At 49.9% G+C, this 24,995-nt stretch overlaps 1 protein-coding gene across 1 annotated transcript; it reads right to left on the bottom strand.

Moving 5' to 3' along the window:
* Positions 1-310: 310 nt before the first annotated feature.
* On the bottom strand, positions 311-17,385 carry LOC146759256 (inositol 1,4,5-trisphosphate receptor-interacting protein-like 1). The gene is made up of 4 exons (XM_085510335.1): positions 17,273-17,385; positions 8,908-9,033; positions 1,739-1,799; positions 311-1,510 (listed from the first exon to the last, which is right to left on the bottom strand). Exons 1-4 carry the CDS (start codon positions 17,383-17,385, stop codon positions 329-331), a joined length of 1,482 nt encoding a protein of 493 aa, XP_085366461.1. The 3' UTR covers positions 311-328.
* Between the last annotated feature and the right edge of the window lie 7,610 nt (positions 17,386-24,995).

Raw genomic sequence — 24,995 nt, 5'->3', positions numbered from 1 at the left:
GAGAGAATTAGTCACCACTGGGTTTCCAGCATGACTCGTAGTTCAGATGTTGATCTTTAGTAGAGATGGTCGTCAGAGGGAGCAGGGAAGCATCTGTTTGCATCTTGCCTTCACAAGATACAATGGTTCCATCCCCAGATCTCCCATACCAAGATGGAGTCATTTGGTCACAGGCCGGATCTTCCACTGGTAAGCTCTCTCCAACGTGACACTGACTGCCACAAGGAAACAGCCACCTCTGGCCTCCTAAATAGGTCTCAGAGTCTTATTGCTCACAGGATGTGAGCTTGCAGCCAAAACAAGAGAAGGGTTCGGACAAAGGTCTCTCTCAGCGTCCGAACAGCAGCAGTCTGATGTAGCGATCTCTCAGCTCCCTGAACTCACGCAGCGCTATGGAGTGGGCGTCCGGGTCCTCCTCCAGGTGCTGGAAGAGGTTGAGCGGCTTGGCGGATCGGAAGGACTGCGGCAGGACAATCGTGCTGTGCACCGACTTGCTGCCAAGGAAGAAGTGGTTCAGGCATTTCTCATCCAGGCAGAAGCGCAGGTACCGCAGGAGATTCTCCATCCGATTCAGGAAATATTTCCTGCGCCACTTCTTCAAAGGGATGATGGCCAAAGTGTGGAGGACAAGAGTCTTGATGACATAGGTGGAAAAGCCCATGCCCACTAAGATGCTGGCAAGCAACGTCAGGCAGTGCAGGTGGGAGCTGTCCTGTCCGGTACTCCTGGCCGTGTGCTGGAAGAACTTCTTTTCTGCCACAGCACAGCTCTGTGGCCATGTTGTGCTGGGCGTAAAGCCGGCGTCTGTGTTCTGGCTGGTCAGGTAGATGTCCGAGTATTCTTGCTGCACCCCGAACAGCAGCTCGACGAGGACTTTTTCCCCGCTGTAGGCTTCTGTCAGCTGGAGCTTGCAGGAGCGTCTGGAAGGCAGCACCTTCAGGCTGTAGGCGTGCGCGTGGTGGGTGGTCTTCCAGATTGCTGCCACCTGTACGGTGAACCAGGTGACAGTTCTCTCCACATCCAGGTAGGAGTCAGTGCAGAGAGTCTGTAGCAGGCTGGGGTCCTGATTTTGGCTCAGCTCTTCCTCATGGTGGTGGAGGAAGCACAGCACATTCCCCAGCTGCTTCTCCCTTTGGCACATGCACTGAAGCTCCACGCGGACGCGGGAGTTCCTTGCCAGCCCGTGCCCTTCATCTCCCAGCTCCAGGAGGAAGGTGTGCCCGGGGGGAGGCTCTATGGGCACGAGCAGGCAGTACACATTGTCCCACTCCTGGGGACTCCAGCCTTCAAAGGCACTGCCCACCCCAATGGCAGGCTGCAGCACCGGGAAGAAGCTGTTGGACCAGATGAATCTGAAGGTCTGCACGAGCTCGTTCATCAGCTCCTCCACTATAGGGCACCTGGTGGCCCTTCCTTCCACCTTTTCCAGGGCACGCCTTGTGAGAAATTTTGTCAGTGCTGAATCTTTGAAGTCTTCTTCCTCGTCATCCTCCTCTTCTTCCTGTTCCTCCTTTTCCACCAATTCCACCTGCTCCTGCTGTTCTACCTGCTCCTGCTGTCCGCCCTGTTCCACCTGCTCCTCCTGCACCTGCTGTTCCTCCTGTTCCACCTGTTCCTCCTGCACCCGTTCCTGTTCCTCCTGCACCTGCTGTTCCTCCTGTTCCACCTGTTCCTCTTCCTCCTGCACCTGCTGTTCCACCTGTTCCTCCTGATGTTCCTCCTGTTCCTCCTTTTCCACCTCTTCCTCTTCCTTCACTCCCGATGCCTCCTCCTTGCCACTGGAGCTGTCATTTTCACTGCTGCTTTCATCACGCTTTTTCATTTTTAGGGACTGCACCATGTTCCAAAAGAGCAACAGAATCAGTCCCATACTGAAACAGATCTTCCAGTGCTGCAGCAGAGCAAAGAGCAGAGATGACATGTCCACCCAGCTCTGCTGCTCATTCCTCTGCTCAATCTCGTGCTGCGGAGGTATCATGTGCTTTTGCAGATCAACCTCGCGCCGCTGCACGTTCTCGAGCATGAGCACATCAGTATTGACACTGACACTTAGCGCCCGCACCAACAATGCGAGAACAAACACCAAAGCCATGATCTGCAAGAGATGGGAGAGAGGGGCTCAGTGGGGCTGGGAGGGAGCGGGGCCAGGAGCCGCATGGCCCTGTGCTCAGGTAGGAGCAGTGGGTACGAGGGAGCTGGGTGGCAGCAGGGACCGAGGCCAGCGCTGGCAGGGACAGTTCCAAGCACTGCCCGTGGTGCTCCCACAGGGGCCGCTGTTTGCACCACATCCCTCGTCCAGCCCGACCTTCCCCTGCTGCTGCACTCACCATTGGCCCAGGTCAAAAATGCAGCAGCGCTGCCTGCCTGTGGCCCTAAACCCATCCCCTGCATTGTCATGCAATGCATTCCTGCTGATGTCACAAATGGGCTGCCCGACTCCACCCTTCTCAGCTGCCCAGGGTGGGCACATGGCCACTGAGCCACGGCACTGCCTCAATTTGGAGGCATATCTCTGGACAGAGCTCCTGGGGACGCTCTTTACTAAGCAGGTGGGAGCTGCCCGGGCCTTTCTTTAAAATAAAATGGGGTGGTATTTCCCATGGATGCTGTGCTCCTCATGTGCCACCCCACAGGTTATGTTCCAAACACACTGTCCCTGGAAAATCATTTGGACAGAAATGGAAAATCAAAACTACTGCTCCTGAGGAAACATAAGAATTTGCAGCATATGCAGAAACTCATTTTAGTGCTGAAATGCCACAGAGGGAACAAAGCTGAAGATCAGTGCCGGTCATGTCAAAGTCTCAGCACCTGACATCACACAGCCCTTTGCTGATTGCTCCCTCAGCCACCGGTGGTCTGAACGTCCTCTGAGCAAAAGGCCAGATGGCTCGATCCAAGCAGCTCAAAGGGGCTCTAACAATGATGATTAGGATGCCCACATGTGCAGCAGCCTCTTCAGCTGCATGGGCTCTGGCTCCTTTGGGTGAGCTTATGCTGTAGAGAAAACAGCAGGAGCAACTGCTGTCTACCCCATGTTGCAAAATCACATGTGCACGAGGCAGGAATATTTCTCAAAGGCCAACAGAGAAAGGCTTGGCTGGGAGCCTGTGGGTGTTGAACCAAGGCAGCCCTGCAGGCACAGAGTGGTCTGGTAGGTAAGGAGACAGCCCTGTAGGACAGGAGCGTGATGGCAGCTGTCAGACCAGCTGTGCTTCACCTGCATACCTTGCTGCCTGCAGCACAAGGCTCCCAGCCATGGCTGTATTGACTTCTGGGAGGTAAGGCCAGAGTCACCTCCTGAAGCCAGGGGAGATCCCAGATCAACAGGGTTGGAAGTCATTTGAACCTCACGAGATCCCCTAGACCAAATCCCCTGCTACAGCAGGTTCCCTAGTGTAGGTTTCTCCACAGAAGATAATCGCTCTTCTTCTCTGTTTCCGGTAACAAGGATATCAATAAATATTATTAACCAACAGAAGCTGTGTAACCCAGTGAAACAGGACCTATTCTTTCCTGAATCTGAATTCAGCATTCAGATTTCTGTACTTCACCAGTCTCTGGGTGTCTGTTGTTTCCTGCATTTGGCGGAGCCTTGCAGCCGGAGCTCCAGGCTGGTGCCTTCCAGTGCCAAGCAGTGCAACTACAATGGGGGGCAAGTGGGAAGCCAGTCATCATGGTAACACTGGAGCACTTCTGACATCCTCCTCTCCAGATCCTCCTCTCAGGCATGTTAAACTTGACTCTGTGCTTATCTCAGGTCACTGTGCTTAGCGAAGGCCTTTACCAAAACAGTGTTGGAAATGTCAGTGAAGCAGCTCCTCAAACTGTTTGTATCCTGTTCCCCTTCTGCAATCTGGTCAGCCTCCACATGTGAGGCTTTGCTGCTGCTGCTCAGAGAATCACCAATGTGGGTTCCTCTGTAGGCAAACCAGTCAAAGCCCCTTGCATTATGCATCTATCCAGTGCACCCTCAATAATTTTGCACATGACAGCAAGTTGTTAGGAAGTGCTGATCTGCCTTAGGGTAAACAGGCCCCACAGAGAGACCAGGACAGGCTGATCAATAGGCTGGGGCCAATGGGATGAGGTTCAACAAGAGCAAGTGCTGGGGTCACCACCCCTGAGTGAAAAATCTTACATGCTTGGAAGAGGCAGAACACAGCAAAGACCCATTCCATCTTTATTCTTGCAATCTGAGCTGTATTTTTCCTTATTGAAGAATCCACCTTTGCTGGATTAGGACTTTTCCTGAAGTCATTCTCTGAACTGCATAAAGGATGAGCCAATGTCTAAATCCATACTGCTAGCGCAGGAAAAGCAGCAGTGCTAAATAAACACGGGAATATATTTCCACAGGTTGGAAATTCTGGGCAAAATCAGTGGATAGAAAACTAAAAAAGGTGAGACTAAAAAGGAAGGGAAATAAAAACATTCCATCCAAAAATGACATTTCACTGTCACCATTACTAGAGATATATTCTTGGGTGCTCTGCTTTATATATGAATCTTACTTTGATGTTAAAAGAATATCATAAAGGCAAGTATGAGACTCGGCTACCAACTAAGAGATTTCTTTGGCATTCGCCCACCAGGATCCGGCTCTGTCTGCATTCAGAGGCTGCAAGGCAGAGAACATGCAATGGTCCAGCCAGGGAAATCCCCCCGAGCACAGTGCCTCATGGACAGCCTCCCGTTCCACTCCTGCACGCTCCAGGCCCTGCAGGCACCCCCCAGAGTAAATGAATGAGCTCAGGAAGCCAGTGTGATGGTGGCAAGGCTGGGTGGTTGGTTACAAGTGCAGGCAGAAACTGGCAGCACTGCCCACTGACTCTGTCAGTGTCTCTTTGCTAAGTCCTTTGTTGTCAGTTTCTCTCATCCGCTTGTGGATGGACTCCTGTTCTGGGATTAAGAGGTATGAAGCCAAGCGGCATGTTGCATTTCATTCTTAAGGAGCATTTGTTGGGGTGAAAGCAGCAGAAGCAGAGATCCAGGCACCCTCTGTGCAGCCAGAACTGAGCTCCAAACCTGTAGGGCCATCCCCAACCTTGGGACTCTGGAAGCACTCAGCTGGCCACTGTCTTCTCCCCTCCCCATCCACATTAATGACTCCAGCAAGAAGCTGCTCCTCCCTGATCTCGCTAAACATCAAGTCATGACTCGGGGAACAAAAGAACCACAAGGAACACTTCAAAACTTCGAACAAAAGATGAAAGCTCCAACAATGTCAACCCAACCAGGTGTTGCTGTTTACCATGATGGCCTCATAATCCTCCAGATGAAAGGGGCCCTTTGCCACCCTTCAGGCAGTGAGACAGGGAGAGCAGCCGACATGATAAAAATGCTGTGATACATCCCTTTCATCAGCACTCCAAACAGTAAGTACGCAAAAATTATGGTTTGCATACAGCAATTTCTCTTTGCTTACACCATGCATTTCACTTAACTACAACCTATCCCACCGGGCAAACACATACAGAAATCCAGGAGCGCATTCACTGACTCCCATTTAAAGCTTGATTCAAACCAAAGAATGATCATTTAAAAGAGAGATGAAGGTTTCCAGCAAATGAAACTCACCATAGCAAATAAGGGGCCAAATACTGTCGTGAACACAACACAAAATCATGGGTGCTCTGATCTATTATTTTGGTGTTTCCTTGCTTGAAACCCTATAGGCAATCAGCACTGCATGGCAATGCTCCTATAACACAAAGCCTCTTCCTTTCATCTTTGCGGTGCCACCAGCGATGGAATTAGATGATCATTGTGGTACTGTTCAGCCCCAGCCATCCTATGAGTCTATGATGATGATTCTGTGATTCTCTAACTGCTCCTCAGTGATGCTACAGCAATGCAGCATCCCAAAGATCAGCATGGAAAGGAGCAGTGAGAGCACAGCAAAAAGCCTCCAGGTAACAGCAGGGACAGGAAATGCTGAATGGGACTCTCTCTTCTAAATGGTCCGAGACAATAGCTGTTAGAAGGCTTAGCACCAGGTCAGGTTTGATAGGAGGAACTGCAGCTCACTATCATATGAAATTTCTCCTCGTTCTGGTTGCAAATTGCTGGAAGGCAATTCATCTTATCTACCACCTGCTTTCAGCTATACCTTGGCAAGTCCCTGTCCATGTGGGATTGCTCTGTCCTTGCTACCTGCAGGCAAAACCCAGAGATATGTTCCATCTGCACAGGTAATAATCAGGTGGCAGGAGATGTGCAAGCCTCATCCACCTTTAGCACAAGGATTTACAAATCCTTCAGGAGCCCATGGACACAGAAGGGCAGAAAGTGCCATTTTTAACAGCAAACCTGTGCCAACCTCCCACTGATCACAGAGTTCTGTAGTATGTTGGGGTGCTAAGTTGTCTTTGCGAGGATTTATGAGTGCATACAGTAGTTCTGAGTAGATGGAGTGTTCTAGAATAGCTGAGTTAGGCCTGTAGGTTAAGAGTTAGTGGGCTGCGGGTTTAGGTAGGTGTGTGTATAGGTTCTCTCGCGTGCATCGGGTTTTGCGTAGCGGGTGTACGTGTCTGCGCGGGATTTAGGATGGCATATAAGGTGTGTGACAGAGCAATATATTGAGAGAAGACATGATGGCATCCATGTTTGTGTCTCTCTCCCCGGGACAGTTGAAGTCCTGGGATAAGTCAGGTTAATTGGCGAATACGTCAGTAGTACCTCTCAGATTACTTTCAAGAAGCTGAATTTTTTACCTAATCCTCTCTCTAAAGTGGATTTTTCATCTCTCTTATTTACTGATAAACTTCCAGGGCTAAGCATCTACAGCACAAAACAGACCTGTGTAGTTCATCACCACGCTATATTTTTGGTCCAACATGATGAAAAAATGGAGCAGACATTTAGAAAGATGACAAGAAGATCCAGAGCAGAGCAGTTATAGTCATTGATGATTATATCAAAATATTGTTGAAGGAATATTAAAACCCCTGCTTCAGGGTATAAAATAATATATACATTTTTGTCAAACAGGTGGACAGAGTAATATATGTTTGTCCACTGTGCTGCATTTATATACCCTTCTGAAAGGTCTATCATTTTTATATATGTAAAGGTATATTATTTCTATATAATACTGCTATCGATGGACATGAGATCTGGTCCTAATGAACTATACAGGCCTTTATGCACCATTTGTATTCGTAAAGCATCTACCAGGATACGACCCCAAACAGGACACCCAGGGCAACACCAGCAGTATTTGGTTAAGAGCACATGAAAAGAAGCATATTGCAACAATAATCAGACAGCGATTTATGTCACCCATCATACAATCATGAAATGGCCGGGGTTGCAAAGGTCCACAGTGCTCATCCAGTCCCAACCCCCTGCTGTGTGCAGGGTCACCAACCAGCAGCCCAGGCTTCCCAGAGCCACATCCAGCCTGGCCTTGAATGCCTGCAGGGATGGGGCATCCACAGCCTCCTTGGGCAACCCGTTCCAGTGCGTCACCAGCCTCTGAGTGAAAAACTTCCTCCTAAGATCCAACCTAAACTTTCCCTGTCTGAATTTAAAGCCATTCCCCCTTGTCCTATCACTGCCCACCCTCACAATGTCATGGTTTTGTACATTTTTCTATTGGTATTCCACATCATAACATCATATAGAGCACAGAGAACAAGTACATGTCCCAGAGGGTCTCACAGTCAGAGAGGGAAACACATCACGGAAGTGATGCTGTCTCTCTCTCAAACTGCCTGGTAGCGAGTCTGGGTGTGCTTCCAAGCCGTGGCACCTTCAGTTTCAAAGTAGGCTTCTCGGTCTTCGGAAAACCTCTCTCTCTCTTTCCCTTTTATTTTACTTGGCTTATTAGCCTCAATTTCCATTAGATTGTAATTAGTAAAATAATAAGTTTTCCTCCTTAGATCGTTGCCACTTCTCTGTTTGTTTCCTTGAGTCCAGCTCCCATCTCCCTACCCCTTTCTTATTTTCCCTTCCTATACGCTGGGAGCCAGGGGGAACAGGAGCCTACTGCCCCTCCCCGTCACAGACATAGATTGATCTAGATAACACCGTGACACAGCAATTCCTCCTCTGTATACGCTCCCTTCAAGTACTGCAAGGCCACAACGAGATCTCCCCAGAGCCTTCTCTAAGCTAAACAAGCCCAGTTCCCTCAACCATTTCTCACAGGAGAGCTGCTCCAGCACCCTGACCATCTTAGTGGCCTCTATATTCTTTCAATATACGTACACACGACGGCGAGATTGAGACACAACAGGATATATAGTTTATAAGAGTTTATTAAAAGTTGTTGTTGTTTAGGGAAATGGGGAAGGGAAGTCGGGTGATAGAAAAGAGATAGGAAATAAAAGCAAAGAGTCTTTGTAGAAAGCAAGAGAGAATTAGTCACCACTGGGTTTCCAGCATGACTCGTAGTTCAGATGTTGATCTTCAGTAGAGATGGTCGTCAGAGGGAGCAGGGAAGCATCTGTTTGCATCTTGCCTTCACAAGATACAATGGTTCCATCCCCAGATCTCCCATACCAAGATGGAGTCATTTGGTCACAGGCCGGATCTTCCACTGGTAAGCTCTCTCCAACGTGACACTGACTGCCACAAGGAAACAGCCACCTCTGGCCTCCTAAATAGGTCTCAGAGTCTTATTGCTCACAGGATGTGAGCTTGCAGCCAAAACAAGAGAAGGGTTCGGACAAAGGTCTCTCTCAGCGTCCGAACAGCAGCAGTCTGATGTAGCGATCTCTCAGCTCCCTGAACTCACGCAGCGCTATGGAGTGGGCGTCCGGGTCCTCCTCCAGGTGCTGGAAGAGGTTGAGCGGCTTGGCGGATCGGAAGGACTGCGGCAGGACAATCGTGCTGTGCACCGACTTGCTGCCAAGGAAGAAGTGGTTCAGGCATTTCTCATCCAGGCAGAAGCGCAGGTACCGCAGGAGATTCTCCATCCGATTCAGGAAATACTTCCTGCGCCACTTCTTCAAAGGGATGATGACCAAACTGTGGAGGACAAGAGTCTTGATGACATAGGTGGAAAAGCCCATGCCCACTAAGATGCTGGCAAGCAACGTCAGGCAGTGCAGGTGGGAGCTGTCCTGTCCGGTACTCCTGGCCGTGTGCTGGAAGAACTTCTTTTCTGCCACAGCACAGCTCTGTGGCCATGTTGTGCTGGGCGTAAAGCCGGCGTCTGTGTTCTGGCTGGTCAGGTAGATGTCCGAGTATTCTTGCTGCACCCCGAACAGCAGCTCGACGAGGACTTTTTCCCCGCTGTAGGCTTCTGTCAGCTGGAGCTTGCAGGAGCGTCTGGAAGGCAGCACCTTCAGGCTGTAGGCGTGCGCGTGGTGGGTGGTCTTCCAGATTGCTGCCACCTGTACGGTGAACCAGGTGACAGTTCTCTCCACATCCAGGTAGGAGTCAGTGCAGAGAGTCTGTAGCAGGCTGGGGTCCTGATTTTGGCTCAGCTCTTCCTCATGGTGGTGGAGGAAGCACAGCACATTCCCCAGCTGCTTCTCCCTTTGGCACATGCACTGAAGCTCCACGCGGACGCGGGAGTTCCTTGCCAGCCCGTGCCCTTCATCTCCCAGCTCCAGGAGGAAGGTGTGCCCGGGGGGAGGCTCTATGGGCACGAGCAGGCAGTACACATTGTCCCACTCCTGGGGACTCCAGCCTTCAAAGGCACTGCCCACCCCAATGGCAGGCTGCAGCACCGGGAAGAAGCTGTTGGACCAGATGAATCTGAAGGTCTGCACGAGCTCGTTCATCAGCTCCTCCACTATAGGGCACCTGGTGGCCCTTCCTTCCACCTTTTCCAGGGCACGCCTTGTGAGAAATTTTGTCAGTGCTGAATCTTTGAAGTCTTCTTCCTCGTCATCCTCCTCTTCTTCCTGTTCCTCCTTTTCCACCAATTCCACCTGCTCCTGCTGTTCTACCTGCTCCTGCTGTCCGCCCTGTTCCACCTGCTCCTCCTGCACCTGCTGTTCCTCCTGTTCCACCTGTTCCTCCTGCACCCGTTCCTGTTCCTCCTGCACCTGCTGTTCCTCCTGTTCCACCTGTTCCTCTTCCTCCTGCACCTGCTGTTCCACCTGTTCCTCCTGATGTTCCTCCTGTTCCTCCTTTTCCACCTCTTCCTCTTCCTCTTCCTTCACTCCCGATGCCTCCTCCTTGCCACTGGAGCTGTCATTTTCACTGCTGCTTTCATCACGCTTTTTCATTTTTAGGGACTGCACCATGTTCCAAAAGAGCAACAGAATCAGTCCCATACTGAAACAGATCTTCCAGTGCTGCAGCAGAGCAAAGAGCAGAGATGACATGTCCACCCAGCTCTGCTGCTCATTCCTCTGCTCAATCTCGTGCTGCGGAGGTATCATGTGCTTTTGCAGATCAACCTCGCGCCGCTGCACGTTCTCGAGCATGAGCACATCAGTATTGACACTGACACTTAGCGCCCGCACCAACAATGCGAGAACAAACACCAAAGCCATGATCTGCAAGAGATGGGAGAGAGGGGCTCAGTGGGGCTGGGAGGGAGCGGGGCCAGGAGCCGCATGGCCCTGTGCTCAGGTAGGAGCAGTGGGTACGAGGGAGCTGGGTGGCAGCAGGGACCGAGGCCAGCGCTGGCAGGGACAGTTCCAAGCACTGCCCGTGGTGCTCCCACAGGGGCCGCTGTTTGCACCACATCCCTCGTCCAGCCCGACCTTCCCCTGCTGCTGCACTCACCATTGGCCCAGGTCAAAAATGCAGCAGCGCTGCCTGCCTGTGGCCCTAAACCCATCCCCTGCATTGTCATGCAATGCATTCCTGCTGATGTCACAAATGGGCTGCCCGACTCCACCCTTCTCAGCTGCCCAGGGTGGGCACATGGCCACTGAGCCACGGCACTGCCTCAATTTGGAGGCATATCTCTGGACAGAGCTCCTGGGGACGCTCTTTACTAAGCAGGTGGGAGCTGCCCGGGCCTTTCTTTAAAATAAAATGGGGTGGTATTTCCCATGGATGCTGTGCTCCTCATGTGCCACCCCACAGGTTATGTTCCAAACACACTGTCCCTGGAAAATCATTTGGACAGAAATGGAAAATCAAAACTACTGCTCCTGAGGAAACATAAGAATTTGCAGCATATGCAGAAACTCATTTTAGTGCTGAAATGCCACAGAGGGAACAAAGCTGAAGATCAGTGCCGGTCATGTCAAAGTCTCAGCACCTGACATCACACAGCCCTTTGCTGATTGCTCCCTCAGCCACCGGTGGTCTGAACGTCCTCTGAGCAAAAGGCCAGATGGCTCGATCCAAGCAGCTCAAAGGGGCTCTAACAATGATGATTAGGATGCCCACATGTGCAGCAGCCTCTTCAGCTGCATGGGCTCTGGCTCCTTTGGGTGAGCTTATGCTGTAGAGAAAACAGCAGGAGCAACTGCTGTCTACCCCATGTTGCAAAATCACATGTGCACGAGGCAGGAATATTTCTCAAAGGCCAACAGAGAAAGGCTTGGCTGGGAGCCTGTGGGTGTTGAACCAAGGCAGCCCTGCAGGCACAGAGTGGTCTGGTAGGTAAGGAGACAGCCCTGTAGGACAGGAGCGTGATGGCAGCTGTCAGACCAGCTGTGCTTCACCTGCATACCTTGCTGCCTGCAGCACAAGGCTCCCAGCCATGGCTGTATTGACTTCTGGGAGGTAAGGCCAGAGTCACCTCCTGAAGCCAGGGGAGATCCCAGATCAACAGGGTTGGAAGTCATTTGAACCTCACGAGATCCCCTAGACCAAATCCCCTGCTACAGCAGGTTCCCTAGTGTAGGTTTCTCCACAGAAGATAATCGCTCTTCTTCTCTGTTTCCGGTAACAAGGATATCAATAAATATTATTAACCAACAGAAGCTGTGTAACCCAGTGAAACAGGACCTATTCTTTCCTGAATCTGAATTCAGCATTCAGATTTCTGTACTTCACCAGTCTCTGGGTGTCTGTTGTTTCCTGCATTTGGCGGAGCCTTGCAGCCGGAGCTCCAGGCTGGTGCCTTCCAGTGCCAAGCAGTGCAACTACAATGGGGGGCAAGTGGGAAGCCAGTCATCATGGTAACACTGGAGCACTTCTGACATCCTCCTCTCCAGATCCTCCTCTCAGGCATGTTAAACTTGACTCTGTGCTTATCTCAGGTCACTGTGCTTAGCGAAGGCCTTTACCAAAACAGTGTTGGAAATGTCAGTGAAGCAGCTCCTCAAACTGTTTGTATCCTGTTCCCCTTCTGCAATCTGGTCAGCCTCCACATGTGAGGCTTTGCTGCTGCTGCTCAGAGAATCACCAATGTGGGTTCCTCTGTAGGCAAACCAGTCAAAGCCCCTTGCATTATGCATCTATCCAGTGCACCCTCAATAATTTTGCACATGACAGCAAGTTGTTAGGAAGTGCTGATCTGCCTTAGGGTAAACAGGCCCCACAGAGAGACCAGGACAGGCTGATCAATAGGCTGGGGCCAATGGGATGAGGTTCAACAAGAGCAAGTGCTGGGGTCACCACCCCTGAGTGAAAAATCTTACATGCTTGGAAGAGGCAGAACACAGCAAAGACCCATTCCATCTTTATTCTTGCAATCTGAGCTGTATTTTTCCTTATTGAAGAATCCACCTTTGCTGGATTAGGACTTTTCCTGAAGTCATTCTCTGAACTGCATAAAGGATGAGCCAATGTCTAAATCCATACTGCTAGCGCAGGAAAAGCAGCAGTGCTAAATAAACACGGGAATATATTTCCACAGGTTGGAAATTCTGGGCAAAATCAGTGGATAGAAAACTAAAAAAGGTGAGACTAAAAAGGAAGGGAAATAAAAACATTCCATCCAAAAATGACATTTCACTGTCACCATTACTAGAGATATATTCTTGGGTGCTCTGCTTTATATATGAATCTTACTTTGATGTTAAAAGAATATCATAAAGGCAAGTATGAGACTCGGCTACCAACTAAGAGATTTCTTTGGCATTCGCCCACCAGGATCCGGCTCTGTCTGCATTCAGAGGCTGCAAGGCAGAGAACATGCAATGGTCCAGCCAGGGAAATCCCCCCGAGCACAGTGCCTCATGGACAGCCTCCCGTTCCACTCCTGCACGCTCCAGGCCCTGCAGGCACCCCCCAGAGTAAATGAATGAGCTCAGGAAGCCAGTGTGATGGTGGCAAGGCTGGGTGGTTGGTTACAAGTGCAGGCAGAAACTGGCAGCACTGCCCACTGACTCTGTCAGTGTCTCTTTGCTAAGTCCTTTGTTGTCAGTTTCTCTCATCCGCTTGTGGATGGACTCCTGTTCTGGGATTAAGAGGTATGAAGCCAAGCGGCATGTTGCATTTCATTCTTAAGGAGCATTTGTTGGGGTGAAAGCAGCAGAAGCAGAGATCCAGGCACCCTCTGTGCAGCCAGAACTGAGCTCCAAACCTGTAGGGCCATCCCCAACCTTGGGACTCTGGAAGCACTCAGCTGGCCACTGTCTTCTCCCCTCCCCATCCACATTAATGACTCCAGCAAGAAGCTGCTCCTCCCTGATCTCGCTAAACATCAAGTCATGACTCGGGGAACAAAAGAACCACAAGGAACACTTCAAAACTTCGAACAAAAGATGAAAGCTCCAACAATGTCAACCCAACCAGGTGTTGCTGTTTACCATGATGGCCTCATAATCCTCCAGATGAAAGGGGCCCTTTGCCACCCTTCAGGCAGTGAGACAGGGAGAGCAGCCGACATGATAAAAATGCTGTGATACATCCCTTTCATCAGCACTCCAAACAGTAAGTACGCAAAAATTATGGTTTGCATACAGCAATTTCTCTTTGCTTACACCATGCATTTCACTTAACTACAACCTATCCCACCGGGCAAACACATACAGAAATCCAGGAGCGCATTCACTGACTCCCATTTAAAGCTTGATTCAAACCAAAGAATGATCATTTAAAAGAGAGATGAAGGTTTCCAGCAAATGAAACTCACCATAGCAAATAAGGGGCCAAATACTGTCGTGAACACAACACAAAATCATGGGTGCTCTGATCTATTATTTTGGTGTTTCCTTGCTTGAAACCCTATAGGCAATCAGCACTGCATGGCAATGCTCCTATAACACAAAGCCTCTTCCTTTCATCTTTGCGGTGCCACCAGCGATGGAATTAGATGATCATTGTGGTACTGTTCAGCCCCAGCCATCCTATGAGTCTATGATGATGATTCTGTGATTCTCTAACTGCTCCTCAGTGATGCTACAGCAATGCAGCATCCCAAAGATCAGCATGGAAAGGAGCAGTGAGAGCACAGCAAAAAGCCTCCAGGTAACAGCAGGGACAGGAAATGCTGAATGGGACTCTCTCTTCTAAATGGTCCGAGACAATAGCTGTTAGAAGGCTTAGCACCAGGTCAGGTTTGATAGGAGGAACTGCAGCTCACTATCATATGAAATTTCTCCTCGTTCTGGTTGCAAATTGCTGGAAGGCAATTCATCTTATCTACCACCTGCTTTCAGCTATACCTTGGCAAGTCCCTGTCCATGTGGGATTGCTCTGTCCTTGCTACCTGCAGGCAGAACCCAGAGATATGTTCCATCTGCACAGGTAATAATCAGGTGGCAGGAGATGTGCAAGCCTCATCCACCTTTAGCACAAGGATTTACAAATCCTTCAGGAGCCCATGGACACAGAAGGGCAGAAAGTGCCATTTTTAACAGCAAACCTGTGCCAACCTCCCACTGATCACAGAGTTCTGTAGTATGTTGGGGTGCTAAGTTGTCTTTGCGAGGATTTATGAGTGCATACAGTAGTTCTGAGTAGATGGAGTGTTCTAGAATAGCTGAGTTAGGCCTGTAGGTTAAGAGTTAGTGGGCTGCGGGTTTAGGTAGGTGTGTGTATAGGTTCTCTCGCGTGCATCGGGTTTTGCGTAGCGGGTGTACGTGTCTGCGCGGGATTTAGGATGGCATATAAGGTGTGTGACAGAGCAATATATTGAGAGAAGACATGATGGCATCCATGTTTGTGTCTCTCTCCCCGGGACAGTTGAAGTCCTGGGATAAGTCAGGTTAATTGGCGAATACGTCAGTAGTACCTCTCAGATTACTTTCAAGAAGCTGAATTTTTTACCTAATCCTCTCTCTAAAGTGGATTTTTCATCTCTCTTATTTACTGATAAACTTCCAGGGCTAAGCATCTACAGCACAAAACAGACCTGTGTAGTTCATCACCACGCTATATTTTTGGTCCAACATGATGAAAAAATGGAGCAGACATTTAGAAAGATGACAAGAAGATCCAGAGCAGAGCAGTTATAGTCATTGATGATTATATCAAAATATTGTTGAAGGAATATTAAAACCCCTGCTTCAGGGTATAAAATAATATATACATTTTTGTCAAACAGGTGGACAGAGTAATATATGTTTGTCCACTGTGCTGCATTTATATACCCTTCTGAAAGGTCTATCATTTTTATATATGTAAAGGTATATTATTTCTATATAATACTGCTATCGATGGACATGAGATCTGGTCCTAATGAACTATACAGGCCTTTATGCACCATTTGTATTCGTAAAGCATCTACCAGGATACGACCCCAAACAGGACACCCAGGGCAACACCAGCAGTATTTGGTTAAGAGCACATGAAAAGAAGCATATTGCAACAATAATCAGACAGCGATTTATGTCACCCATCATACAATCATGAAATGGCCGGGGTTGCAAAGGTCCACAGTGCTCATCCAGTCCCAACCCCCTGCTGTGTGCAGGGTCACCAACCAGCAGCCCAGGCTGCCCAGAGCCACATCCAGCCTGGCCTTGAATGCCTGCAGGGATGGGGCATCCACAGCCTCCTTGGGCAACCCGTTCCAGTGCGTCACCAGCCTCTGAGTGAAAAACTTCCTCCTAAGATCCAACCTAAACTTTCCCTGTCTGAATTTAAAGCCATTCCCCCTTGTCCTATCACTGCCCACCCTCACAATGTCATGGTTTTGTACATTTTTCTATTGGTATTCCACATCATAACATCATATAGAGCACAGAGAACAAGTACATGTCCCAGAGGGTCTCACAGTCAGAGAGGGAAACACATCACGGAAGTGATGCTGTCTCTCTCTCAAACTGCCTGGTAGCGAGTCTGGGTGTGCTTCCAAGCCGTGGCACCTTCAGTTTCAAAGTAGGCTTCTCGGTCTTCGGAAAACCTCTCTCTCTCTTTCCCTTTTATTTTACTTGGCTTATTAGCCTCAATTTCCATTAGATTGTAATTAGTAAAATAATAAGTTTTCCTCCTTAGATCGTTGCCACTTCTCTGTTTGTTTCCTTGAGTCCAGCTCCCATCTCCCTACCCCTTTCTTATTTTCCCTTCCTATACGCTGGGAGCCAGGGGGAACAGGAGCCTACTGCCCCTCCCCGTCACAGACATAGATTGATCTAGATAACACCGTGACACAGCAATTCCTCCTCTGTATACGCTCCCTTCAAGTACTGCAAGGCCACAACGAGATCTCCCCAGAGCCTTCTCTAAGCTAAACAAGCCCAGTTCCCTCAACCATTTCTCACAGGAGAGCTGCTCCAGCACCCTGACCATCTTAGTGGCCTCTATATTCTTTCAATATACGTACACACGACGGCGAGATTGAGACACAACAGGATATATAGTTTATAAGAGTTTATTAAAAGTTGTTGTTGTTTAGGGAAATGGGGAAGGGAAGTCGGGTGATAGAAAAGAGATAGGAAATAAAAGCAAAGAGTCTTTGTAGAAAGCAAGAGAGAATTAGTCACCACTGGGTTTCCAGCATGACTCGTAGTTCAGATGTTGATCTTCAGTAGAGATGGTCGTCAGAGGGAGCAGGGAAGCATCTGTTTGCATCTTGCCTTCACAAGATACAATGGTTCCATCCCCAGATCTCCCATACCAAGATGGAGTCATTTGGTCACAGGCCGGATCTTCCACTGGTAAGCTCTCTCCAACGTGACACTGACTGCCACAAGGAAACAGCCACCTCTGGCCTCCTAAATAGGTCTCAGAGTCTTATTGCTCACAGGATGTGAGCTTGCAGCCAAAACAAGAGAAGGGTTCGGACAAAGGTCTCTCTCAGCGTCCGAACAGCAGCAGTCTGATGTAGCGATCTCTCAGCTCCCTGAACTCACGCAGCGCTATGGAGTGGGCGTCCAGGTCCTCCTCCAGGTGCTGGAAGAGGTTGAGCGGCTTGGCGGATCGGAAGGACTGCGGCAGGACAATCGTGCTGTGCACCGACTTGCTGCCAAGGAAGAAGTGGTTCAGGCATTTCTCATCCAGGCAGAAGCGCAGGTACCGCAGGAGATTCTCCATCCGATTCAGGAAATACTTCCTGCGCCACTTCTTCAAAGGGATGATGACCAAACTGTGGAGGACAAGAGTCTTGATGACATAGGTGGAAAAGCCCATGCCCACTAAGATGCTGGCAAGCAACGTCAGGCAGTGCAGGTGGGAGCTGTCCTGTCCGGTACTCCTGGCCGTGTGCTGGAAGAACTTCTTTTCTGCCACAGCACAGCTCTGTGGCCATGTTGTGCTGGGCGTAAAGCCGGCGTCTGTGTTCTGGCTGGTCAGGTAGATGTCCGAGTATTCTTGCTGCACCCCGAACAGCAGCTCGACGAGGACTTTTTCCCCGCTGTAGGCTTCTGTCAGCTGGAGCTTGCAGGAGCGTCTGGAAGGCAGCACCTTCAGGCTGTAGGCGTGCGCGTGGTGGGTGGTCTTCCAGATTGCTGCCACCTGTACGGTGAACCAGGTGACAGTTCTCTCCACATCCAGGTAGGAGTCAGTGCAGAGAGTCTGTAGCAGGCTGGGGTCCTGATTTTGGCTCAGCTCTTCCTCATGGTGGTGGAGGAAGCACAGCACATTCCCCAGCTGCTTCTCCCTTTGGCACATGCACTGAAGCTCCACGCGGACGCGGGAGTTCCTTGCCAGCCCGTGCCCTTCATCTCCCAGCTCCAGGAGGAAGGTGTGCCCGGGGGGAGGCTCTATGGGCACGAGCAGGCAGTACACATTGTCCCACTCCTGGGGACTCCAGCCTTCAAAGGCACTGCCCACCCCAATGGCAGGCTGCAGCACCGGGAAGAAGCTGTTGGACCAGATGAATCTGAAGGTCTGCACGAGCTCGTTCATCAGCTCCTCCACTATAGGGCACCTGGTGGCCCTTCCTTCCACCTTTTCCAGGGCACGCCTTGTGAGAAATTTTGTCAGTGCTGAATCTTTGAAGTCTTCTTCCTCGTCATCCTCCTCTTCTTCCTGTTCCTCCTTTTCCACCAATTCCACCTGCTCCTGCTGTTCTACCTGCTCCTGCTGTCCGCCCTGTTCCACCTGCTCCTCCTGCACCTGCTGTTCCTCCTGTTCCACCTGTTCCTCCTGCACCCGTTCCTGTTCCTCCTGCACCTGCTGTTCCTCCTGTTCCACCTGTTCCTCTTCCTCCTGCACCTGCTGTTCCACCTGTTCCTCCTGATGTTCCTCCTGTTCCTCCTTTTCCACCTCTTCCTCTTCCTCTTCCTTCACTCCCGATGCCTCCTCCTTGCCACTGGAGCTGTCATTTTCACTGCTGCTTTCATCACGCTTTTTCATTTTTAGGGACTGCACCATGTTCCAAAAGAGCAACAGAATCAGTCCCATACTGAAACAGATCTTCCAGTGCTGCAGCAGAGCAAAGAGCAGAGATGACATGTCCACCCAGCTCTGCTGCTCATTCCTCTGCTCAATCTCGTGCTGCGGAGGTATCATGTGCTTTTGCAGATCAACCTCGCGCCGCTGCACGTTCTCGAGCATGAGCACATCAGTATTGACACTGACACTTAGCGCCCGCACCAACAATGCGAGAACAAACACCAAAGCCATGATCTGCAAGAGATGGGAGAGAGGGGTTCAGTGGGGCTGGGAGGGAGCGGGGCCAGGAGCCGCATGGCCCTGTGCTCAGGTAGGAGCAGTGGGTACGAGGGAGCTGGGTGGCAGCAGGGACCGAGGCCAGCGCTGGCAGGGACAGTTCCAAGCACTGCCCGTGGTGCTCCCACAGGGGCCGCTGTTTGCACCACATCCCTCGTCCAGCCCGACCTTCCCCTGCTGCTGCACTCACCATTGGCCCAGGTCAAAAATGCAGCAGCGCTGCCTGCCTGTGGCCCTAAACCCATCCCCTGCATTGTCATGCAATGCATTCCTGCTGATGTCACAAATGGGCTGCCCGACTCCACCCTTCTCAGCTGCCCAGGGTGGGCACATGGCCACTGAGCCACGGCACTGCCTCAATTTGGAGGCATATCTCTGGACAGAGCTCCTGGGGACGCTCTTTACTAAGCAGGTGGGAGCTGCCCGGGCCTTTCTTTAAAATAAAATGGGGTGGTATTTCCCATGGATGCTGTGCTCCTCATGTGCCACCCCACAGGTTATGTTCCAAACACACTGTCCCTGGAAAATCATTTGGACAGAAATGGAAAATCAAAACTACTGCTCCTGAGGAAACATAAGAATTTGCAGCATATGCAGAAACTCATTTTAGTGCTGAAATGCCACAGAGGGAACAAAGCTGAAGATCAGTGCCGGTCATGTCAAAGTCTCAGCACCTGACATCACACAGCCCTTTGCTGATTGCTCCCTCAGCCACCGGTGGTCTGAACGTCCTCTGAGCAAAAGGCCAGATGGCTCGATCCAAGCAGCTCAAAGGGGCTCTAACAATGATGATTAGGATGCCCACATGTGCAGCAGCCTCTTCAGCTGCATGGGCTCTGGCTCCTTTGGGTGAGCTTATGCTGTAGAGAAAACAGCAGGAGCAACTGCTGTCTACCCCATGTGTTGCCTTGTGTAAGGTAACCTAAAGAACTACGTCCATCATTGAGAATGTGCATCTGACGGCCCCATGACCAAGTTACACGCTGATCACACCAATATGGTGAGCTGTAAAATGGCGTTTAATGAACCGTGTGAGACCCTTATATAGGGCTCCAATTTCAGCCTCATACATATACATTACCGAGCACGGGGAGGCCTATCGTGTTACATCCCGTGAGTTCGTGCCGCCTAATACATCATTTCCCCCTCTCCATGCTCGATAAAGTATGCCCCGTTACATCCCGAACGCTAATCCTTAATCCTAATATAAAAATGTTAGTCTCTATAATTTAAACTTAATAAGTTATCTAAAAAGTGAGGTAGACAAGCTACAGAGGTAGGTAGTGCAATATCTAATAACATCAGTAGTTTTCTAATGATTATATCCAAGGCATCTTGGGTTAATACAGTTCCTTCTTCTTCTCAAAGTTTATCATATACCCGTTGGTACTCCATTTTTTCATTAAACATTCTTTCTATCATACGCTGTAAACAACCCTGGACACACTGAAACAAACAAGGTAAGCAAATCATTAAAGCTAAAAAGAATAAAATACCTATGATTAATACTTTGAGAAACTGCTTAAGCCATGGGCCCAGATTACCAAACAGTCCCTCCAACCAGCTTCCGAATGCATCATCTATTGCGATCTTCTTCGTGTGTTCTTGCATCCATTCCAACTTCCTATGTATCGAATCGCTGTGGTCGCTCAGATTGAAACAACACATCCCTTCAAAGTCCTTGCACCCGTGCCCTTGAGCAAGCAGCAGAAAGTCAATTGCAGCTCTATTTTGAAGAACAGCGTGTCTGATGTTGTTAACGTCCATCAGGAGTTCCGACAGGACTGCTGTGGTGACATTAGCTTGCTTCACGGACCAGCATGCCAATCTCTCAATTTCTCTTAGGGCCTGGGCTGAAGCTACTCCCGGAGCCAAGACGGATGCAAAGATTCTAGCTGTGGGACCCCACAGCTGAACCTCATCACTACAATCCTGGTCCAATGTTTTTATTGACCTTTTCTGGCGTCGAGCTCGATCGATCTTTTTCATAACACTTATCATTGCAGTGTGATTGGGAGCCAACAATGTCAGCTTTCCCAAATAACACGGCCCCCCAACTGGATTCTTTGGTATCCCTTGCCAAGCTCTATCCCCACATATCAAAAATATGTCCTTAGGAAGGGCCTTGGCTGTACCATTGCAGTTTATTCCTTCCCCAGCTAAAGGTTCCTTTCGAGAACAACAACCAGAACATGCCAGATCGTCAGGGCCCCAGTAGCATGAGAGATTATAGGTGGACCCGTTAGGATGACGTACCACATACTTCTGATTGTAAGAGAGCCACCTCCCACCCTGCTTTATGCATTGGTCTGCAAATCCATTCTTGGAGCCATCCCCGGAGCAGGGACGGGAGAATCCCTCCACCCTTTCAGCTGAGAAACCACAATATGCCCCTGACAAGCTATATGTGTCAAATTGAATGGGGTTAAGTAAAGTAAAGGGTTCCGACCCAGTTGTTCCCGAGAATGGTGCCCCATTCCCGAGTAGGCCTTCCCATACCCTGCGATTGGACAGTTGACCCGGTGTCCTAAAACCCGAAAAATACAAACATCTAACCGGGCGTTCCCACTTTTGAGAGTTCTTATTCCATGTTACGTTACCAACCGATTGGGATCCAAGAAGCTGCAACTCTGGTGGATCCCAGGGCAAGGAGGTGTTCAGGGATCTAATAAAACATGCAGACATTCTGGCCCAGTCAGTGAATTTAGACTCAAATGCTTTCATAAAGAAAACTTTGTCCACTGCATCTCTCTTGCAGTTGTTCTTATGCACATATCCGTTGAACTCCTTTGGGTCCCACCTGGGTACACCTATAAGGCATGTTCTAAACGGTGATGTGGCTGACTGCAGGCTAAGGCAGAAATCTTTCTGCCCAGTTCGATTAGACCATGTAACCCAAATATTTTCTGGTTGTGATGTTAAGTGAGTACCCTCTCCCCTGGTAATGAATGCAATTACACAAAGACACACAGCAAGTGATACAACAGATGTCCTTCTCGTTGGTACTAGCAGCAGTTCTTTATCTGTTCTTTTTCCTTTTTCTGAAGAGTCACTTCGCGGTTGCGGCTGGCGGGTTCCCATCAACCATGCCTGAAAAGAAAGTACTCAGCTTTCTATTAGTTTTTTGTTTCTCCTAGATCACCCCTATGGGTGATCGTCGTATCAGGCTTTATCTTTCTTGACGGGACCCATAAAATTCTCCCCGATTCTCTGTCTTTTACAGCAGCATAACCTCTGCCCCAAACTAAAACAGACCACCCTGATTCCCAGGTACCATCATCCCTTTTTATCTTTACCGGTGGCCCCTCATCAATGATTGTTGGTCTCCAGTGTCTCTGTATTGGGGTGTGCTTACTCTCTCCTCGCTCAAAATGGTTGACTGCATAAAGTGCTCGTGCCAATACTTCAGCCTGCTGAGCTAGTGGGATCCTGCCTTTGTGACCATCCCCCTCCCCAAGGACACGTATCTTGTCCTTCAAGAGACGGTTGGCCCTCTCCACAATTGCTTGTCCCTGGGAATTCCCAGGGATGCCTGTAGAGTGAGATATTCCCCACCGTTCAAGCCAATCTTGTGTAGACCGCGAGATGAAACACGAGCCATTATCAGTCTTGATGTGTTGTGGCAAACCGAGGGCCGCAATGGCAGTGGCCCAGTGTTGCTGAGCTGCAGGAGAGTTAGCACGCGCATGCTGGGTGGCTATGATGATTGTCGATGATGTGTCAATTGTGACCGCCAACCATTGCTTTGGTGCCATGCGTTGTTCGAAAGTGAAGTCAGTCTGCCAAATATCTAGAGGAGAGAGCCCCCGAGGGTTAACTCCCGCCCCCAACACAGGTGCTGAATTACAATGCGGACACGTTTGAACCACGTCTCGGGCTGCAGATAAAGGAATGGAGCATGTTCGTGACAAAGCTCGTGCTCCAATGTGCAGAGTGGAGTGTAAGTCACGTGCTTTCTGAAGGGTGAACACCTGTCCACCAGCAACCCGGTCAGCCATCGCATTCCCAGTTGTAAAGAACCCCGGTACCTCCGAATGACTGCGGACATGAAGAATAGCCACAGGTGCAGATCGGAAGGCCAGAGCCTCCTCCAACAGAAAAGCAATCTCAGTGCTAGGCACACCCTCATTGCCCATGCGAAGCAACAACTTTGCCACAAAGGCTGAATCGGTGACCACATTACATGGAATTTCTGGCCACAAGCGTAAGGCTATTGCTACAGCCCTGGCTTCAAGCACCTGAACACTGACCGTTTTATCTGTTATCAGCTTGTGCTCCCATTTTTTAGATGAATTCTGCCAAACCACTGCTCCCTGGCCTGTGGCAGAAGAAGCGTCTGTAAATACAGTTGGTCCCTTCATCGGTTTGTCAAATACCCTGAGTTTTAATGAAATCTGAAGGGGTTTTGCAAGATCATAGATTGGCAGTGAGTCTGAGTAGAAGATTTTACCACTGAAACCTTGCAAAGCAAGTAGAATGGCATCAGGTAAAGGGTTAACATTTCTAAAGGCACTTGGTATGTATATAACATCTGGCTCTTTTCCCAATGCCCTCACAGCAGCGAGCCTGATTTTTTGAAGCAAAGAGGATAGCTGCTCAAGCCAGGAGGTGAATGCTCTCGCTGGCTGTACAGAGAACAGCCACCAGAGCGGACGTGGCCGGGAACCCAGAGTATGTCCGAGAATCCCCACCGCCCCATCTTGGCACTTGGTAACTGCCCCCTCCAGGGGTTGATCAGGGCTCCATCGAGCAAGAGCATTGGAGGAGCAAGCCTGCAAGATTTCCTGCCAGGCCGAGTCCATCTCTTGTGTCCACGCTCTCTCCTCTCTGGGGTCCGATCCTTTCAGCTGGTCATAAAATGGTTTCATAATACGCGGAGGTATGCCAAGGGCATTGCGCACCCACTGGATAGCCCCCACCAGCTTCTGGACATCCCACAAAGTCCTAATGTGGGGTTTAATATCCAAGCCTTGGGGTGCTACCATTGTGGGTCCAAAACGGTAACCCAAAAATTCAATCCCTGGCCCCTTTTGAATCTTTTCTTGGGAAATAGTAAAACCCGCCGTGGTGAGAGCTTCAACCACCCGCCTTTCCAAGTCGTGTAATTGAACCTCACTAGGAGCCGCAAGCAACAGGTCATCCATATAGTGAGCAACTCGACAAGCAGGTAGCATTGCTCGGACTGGCTCAATTAGCTTGCCCACAACAAGTTGGCAAATTGTGGGGGAGCATGCCATACCCTGAGGGAGTACCTTCCAATGGTACCTCTCAGCAGGCCCTTGGTTATTAACGGTGGGTACAGTAAAGGCAAAGGCCTCTCGATCCTGGACTGCCAAAGGAATGGAAAAGAAACAATCTTTAAGATCGATAACCACCAAAGGCCAACCCTCAGGTACAGCTGATAGTAGAGGGCTGCCCTGCTGCACCGGACCAAAGAGGATGAGCTGAGCGTTAACCATGCGGAGGTCATGTAACAGCCGAAATGAGCCTGATGATTTTCGAATGACAAAAACAGGAGTGTTCCAAGAACTAAGAGAGGGTTCCAAATGACCTAAAAGGAGTTCTCGTGAAACCAACTCCTTGAGCGCTGTTAATTTTTTATAAGGAAGAGGCCACTGATCTACCCAAACAGGACGAGCATCCTGCTTCCAGCGCAAAGGAATGGCGTGTTTTATTGCCAATTGGTAGACAGTGGCCCTTACCATAAATTTGTCATGCGAACCCCTAAGGCGTCAAGGAAGTCTCGGCCCAAAATTGTGCCTGGAACAGACCCAATCATAGGTTCGATCAGTACAGGTTTGTCTATGGAGTCATCCCTATTGACAAGGGCGATTTCCACCTGTTCCGCTGACTCGCCAGCTGACACTGTACCTCCAACCCCAGAGATGGAATTCGTCAAGGCAAGAACTGGCCAAGCTGGTGGCCAGTCCCTTTCTGCTATTACCGTAACATCCGCTCCGGAATCAAGCAGGGCGGTGATAAGGATGGAGCGAGGAATCTTTTTGTAAGGCAATTGTCCCATATATGTCAAGATTATCTTGACTATGGGGCGCTTGCTGAGGTCCATAGTTAGCGCCACTGTGGGCGAGAGGTCTGGCCTCTCCCCCTGAACGAATTCGATGGGATGG

The sequence above is a fragment of the Coturnix japonica genome, chromosome 10 (genome assembly GCF_054131305.1).
Source record: "Coturnix japonica strain WE chromosome 10, WE-NBRP24, whole genome shotgun sequence".
NCBI lineage: Eukaryota > Metazoa > Chordata > Aves > Galliformes > Phasianidae > Coturnix > Coturnix japonica.
The sequence above is the reverse complement of the archived record's forward strand: the minus strand, read 5'-3'. Positions and strand labels throughout refer to the sequence as shown.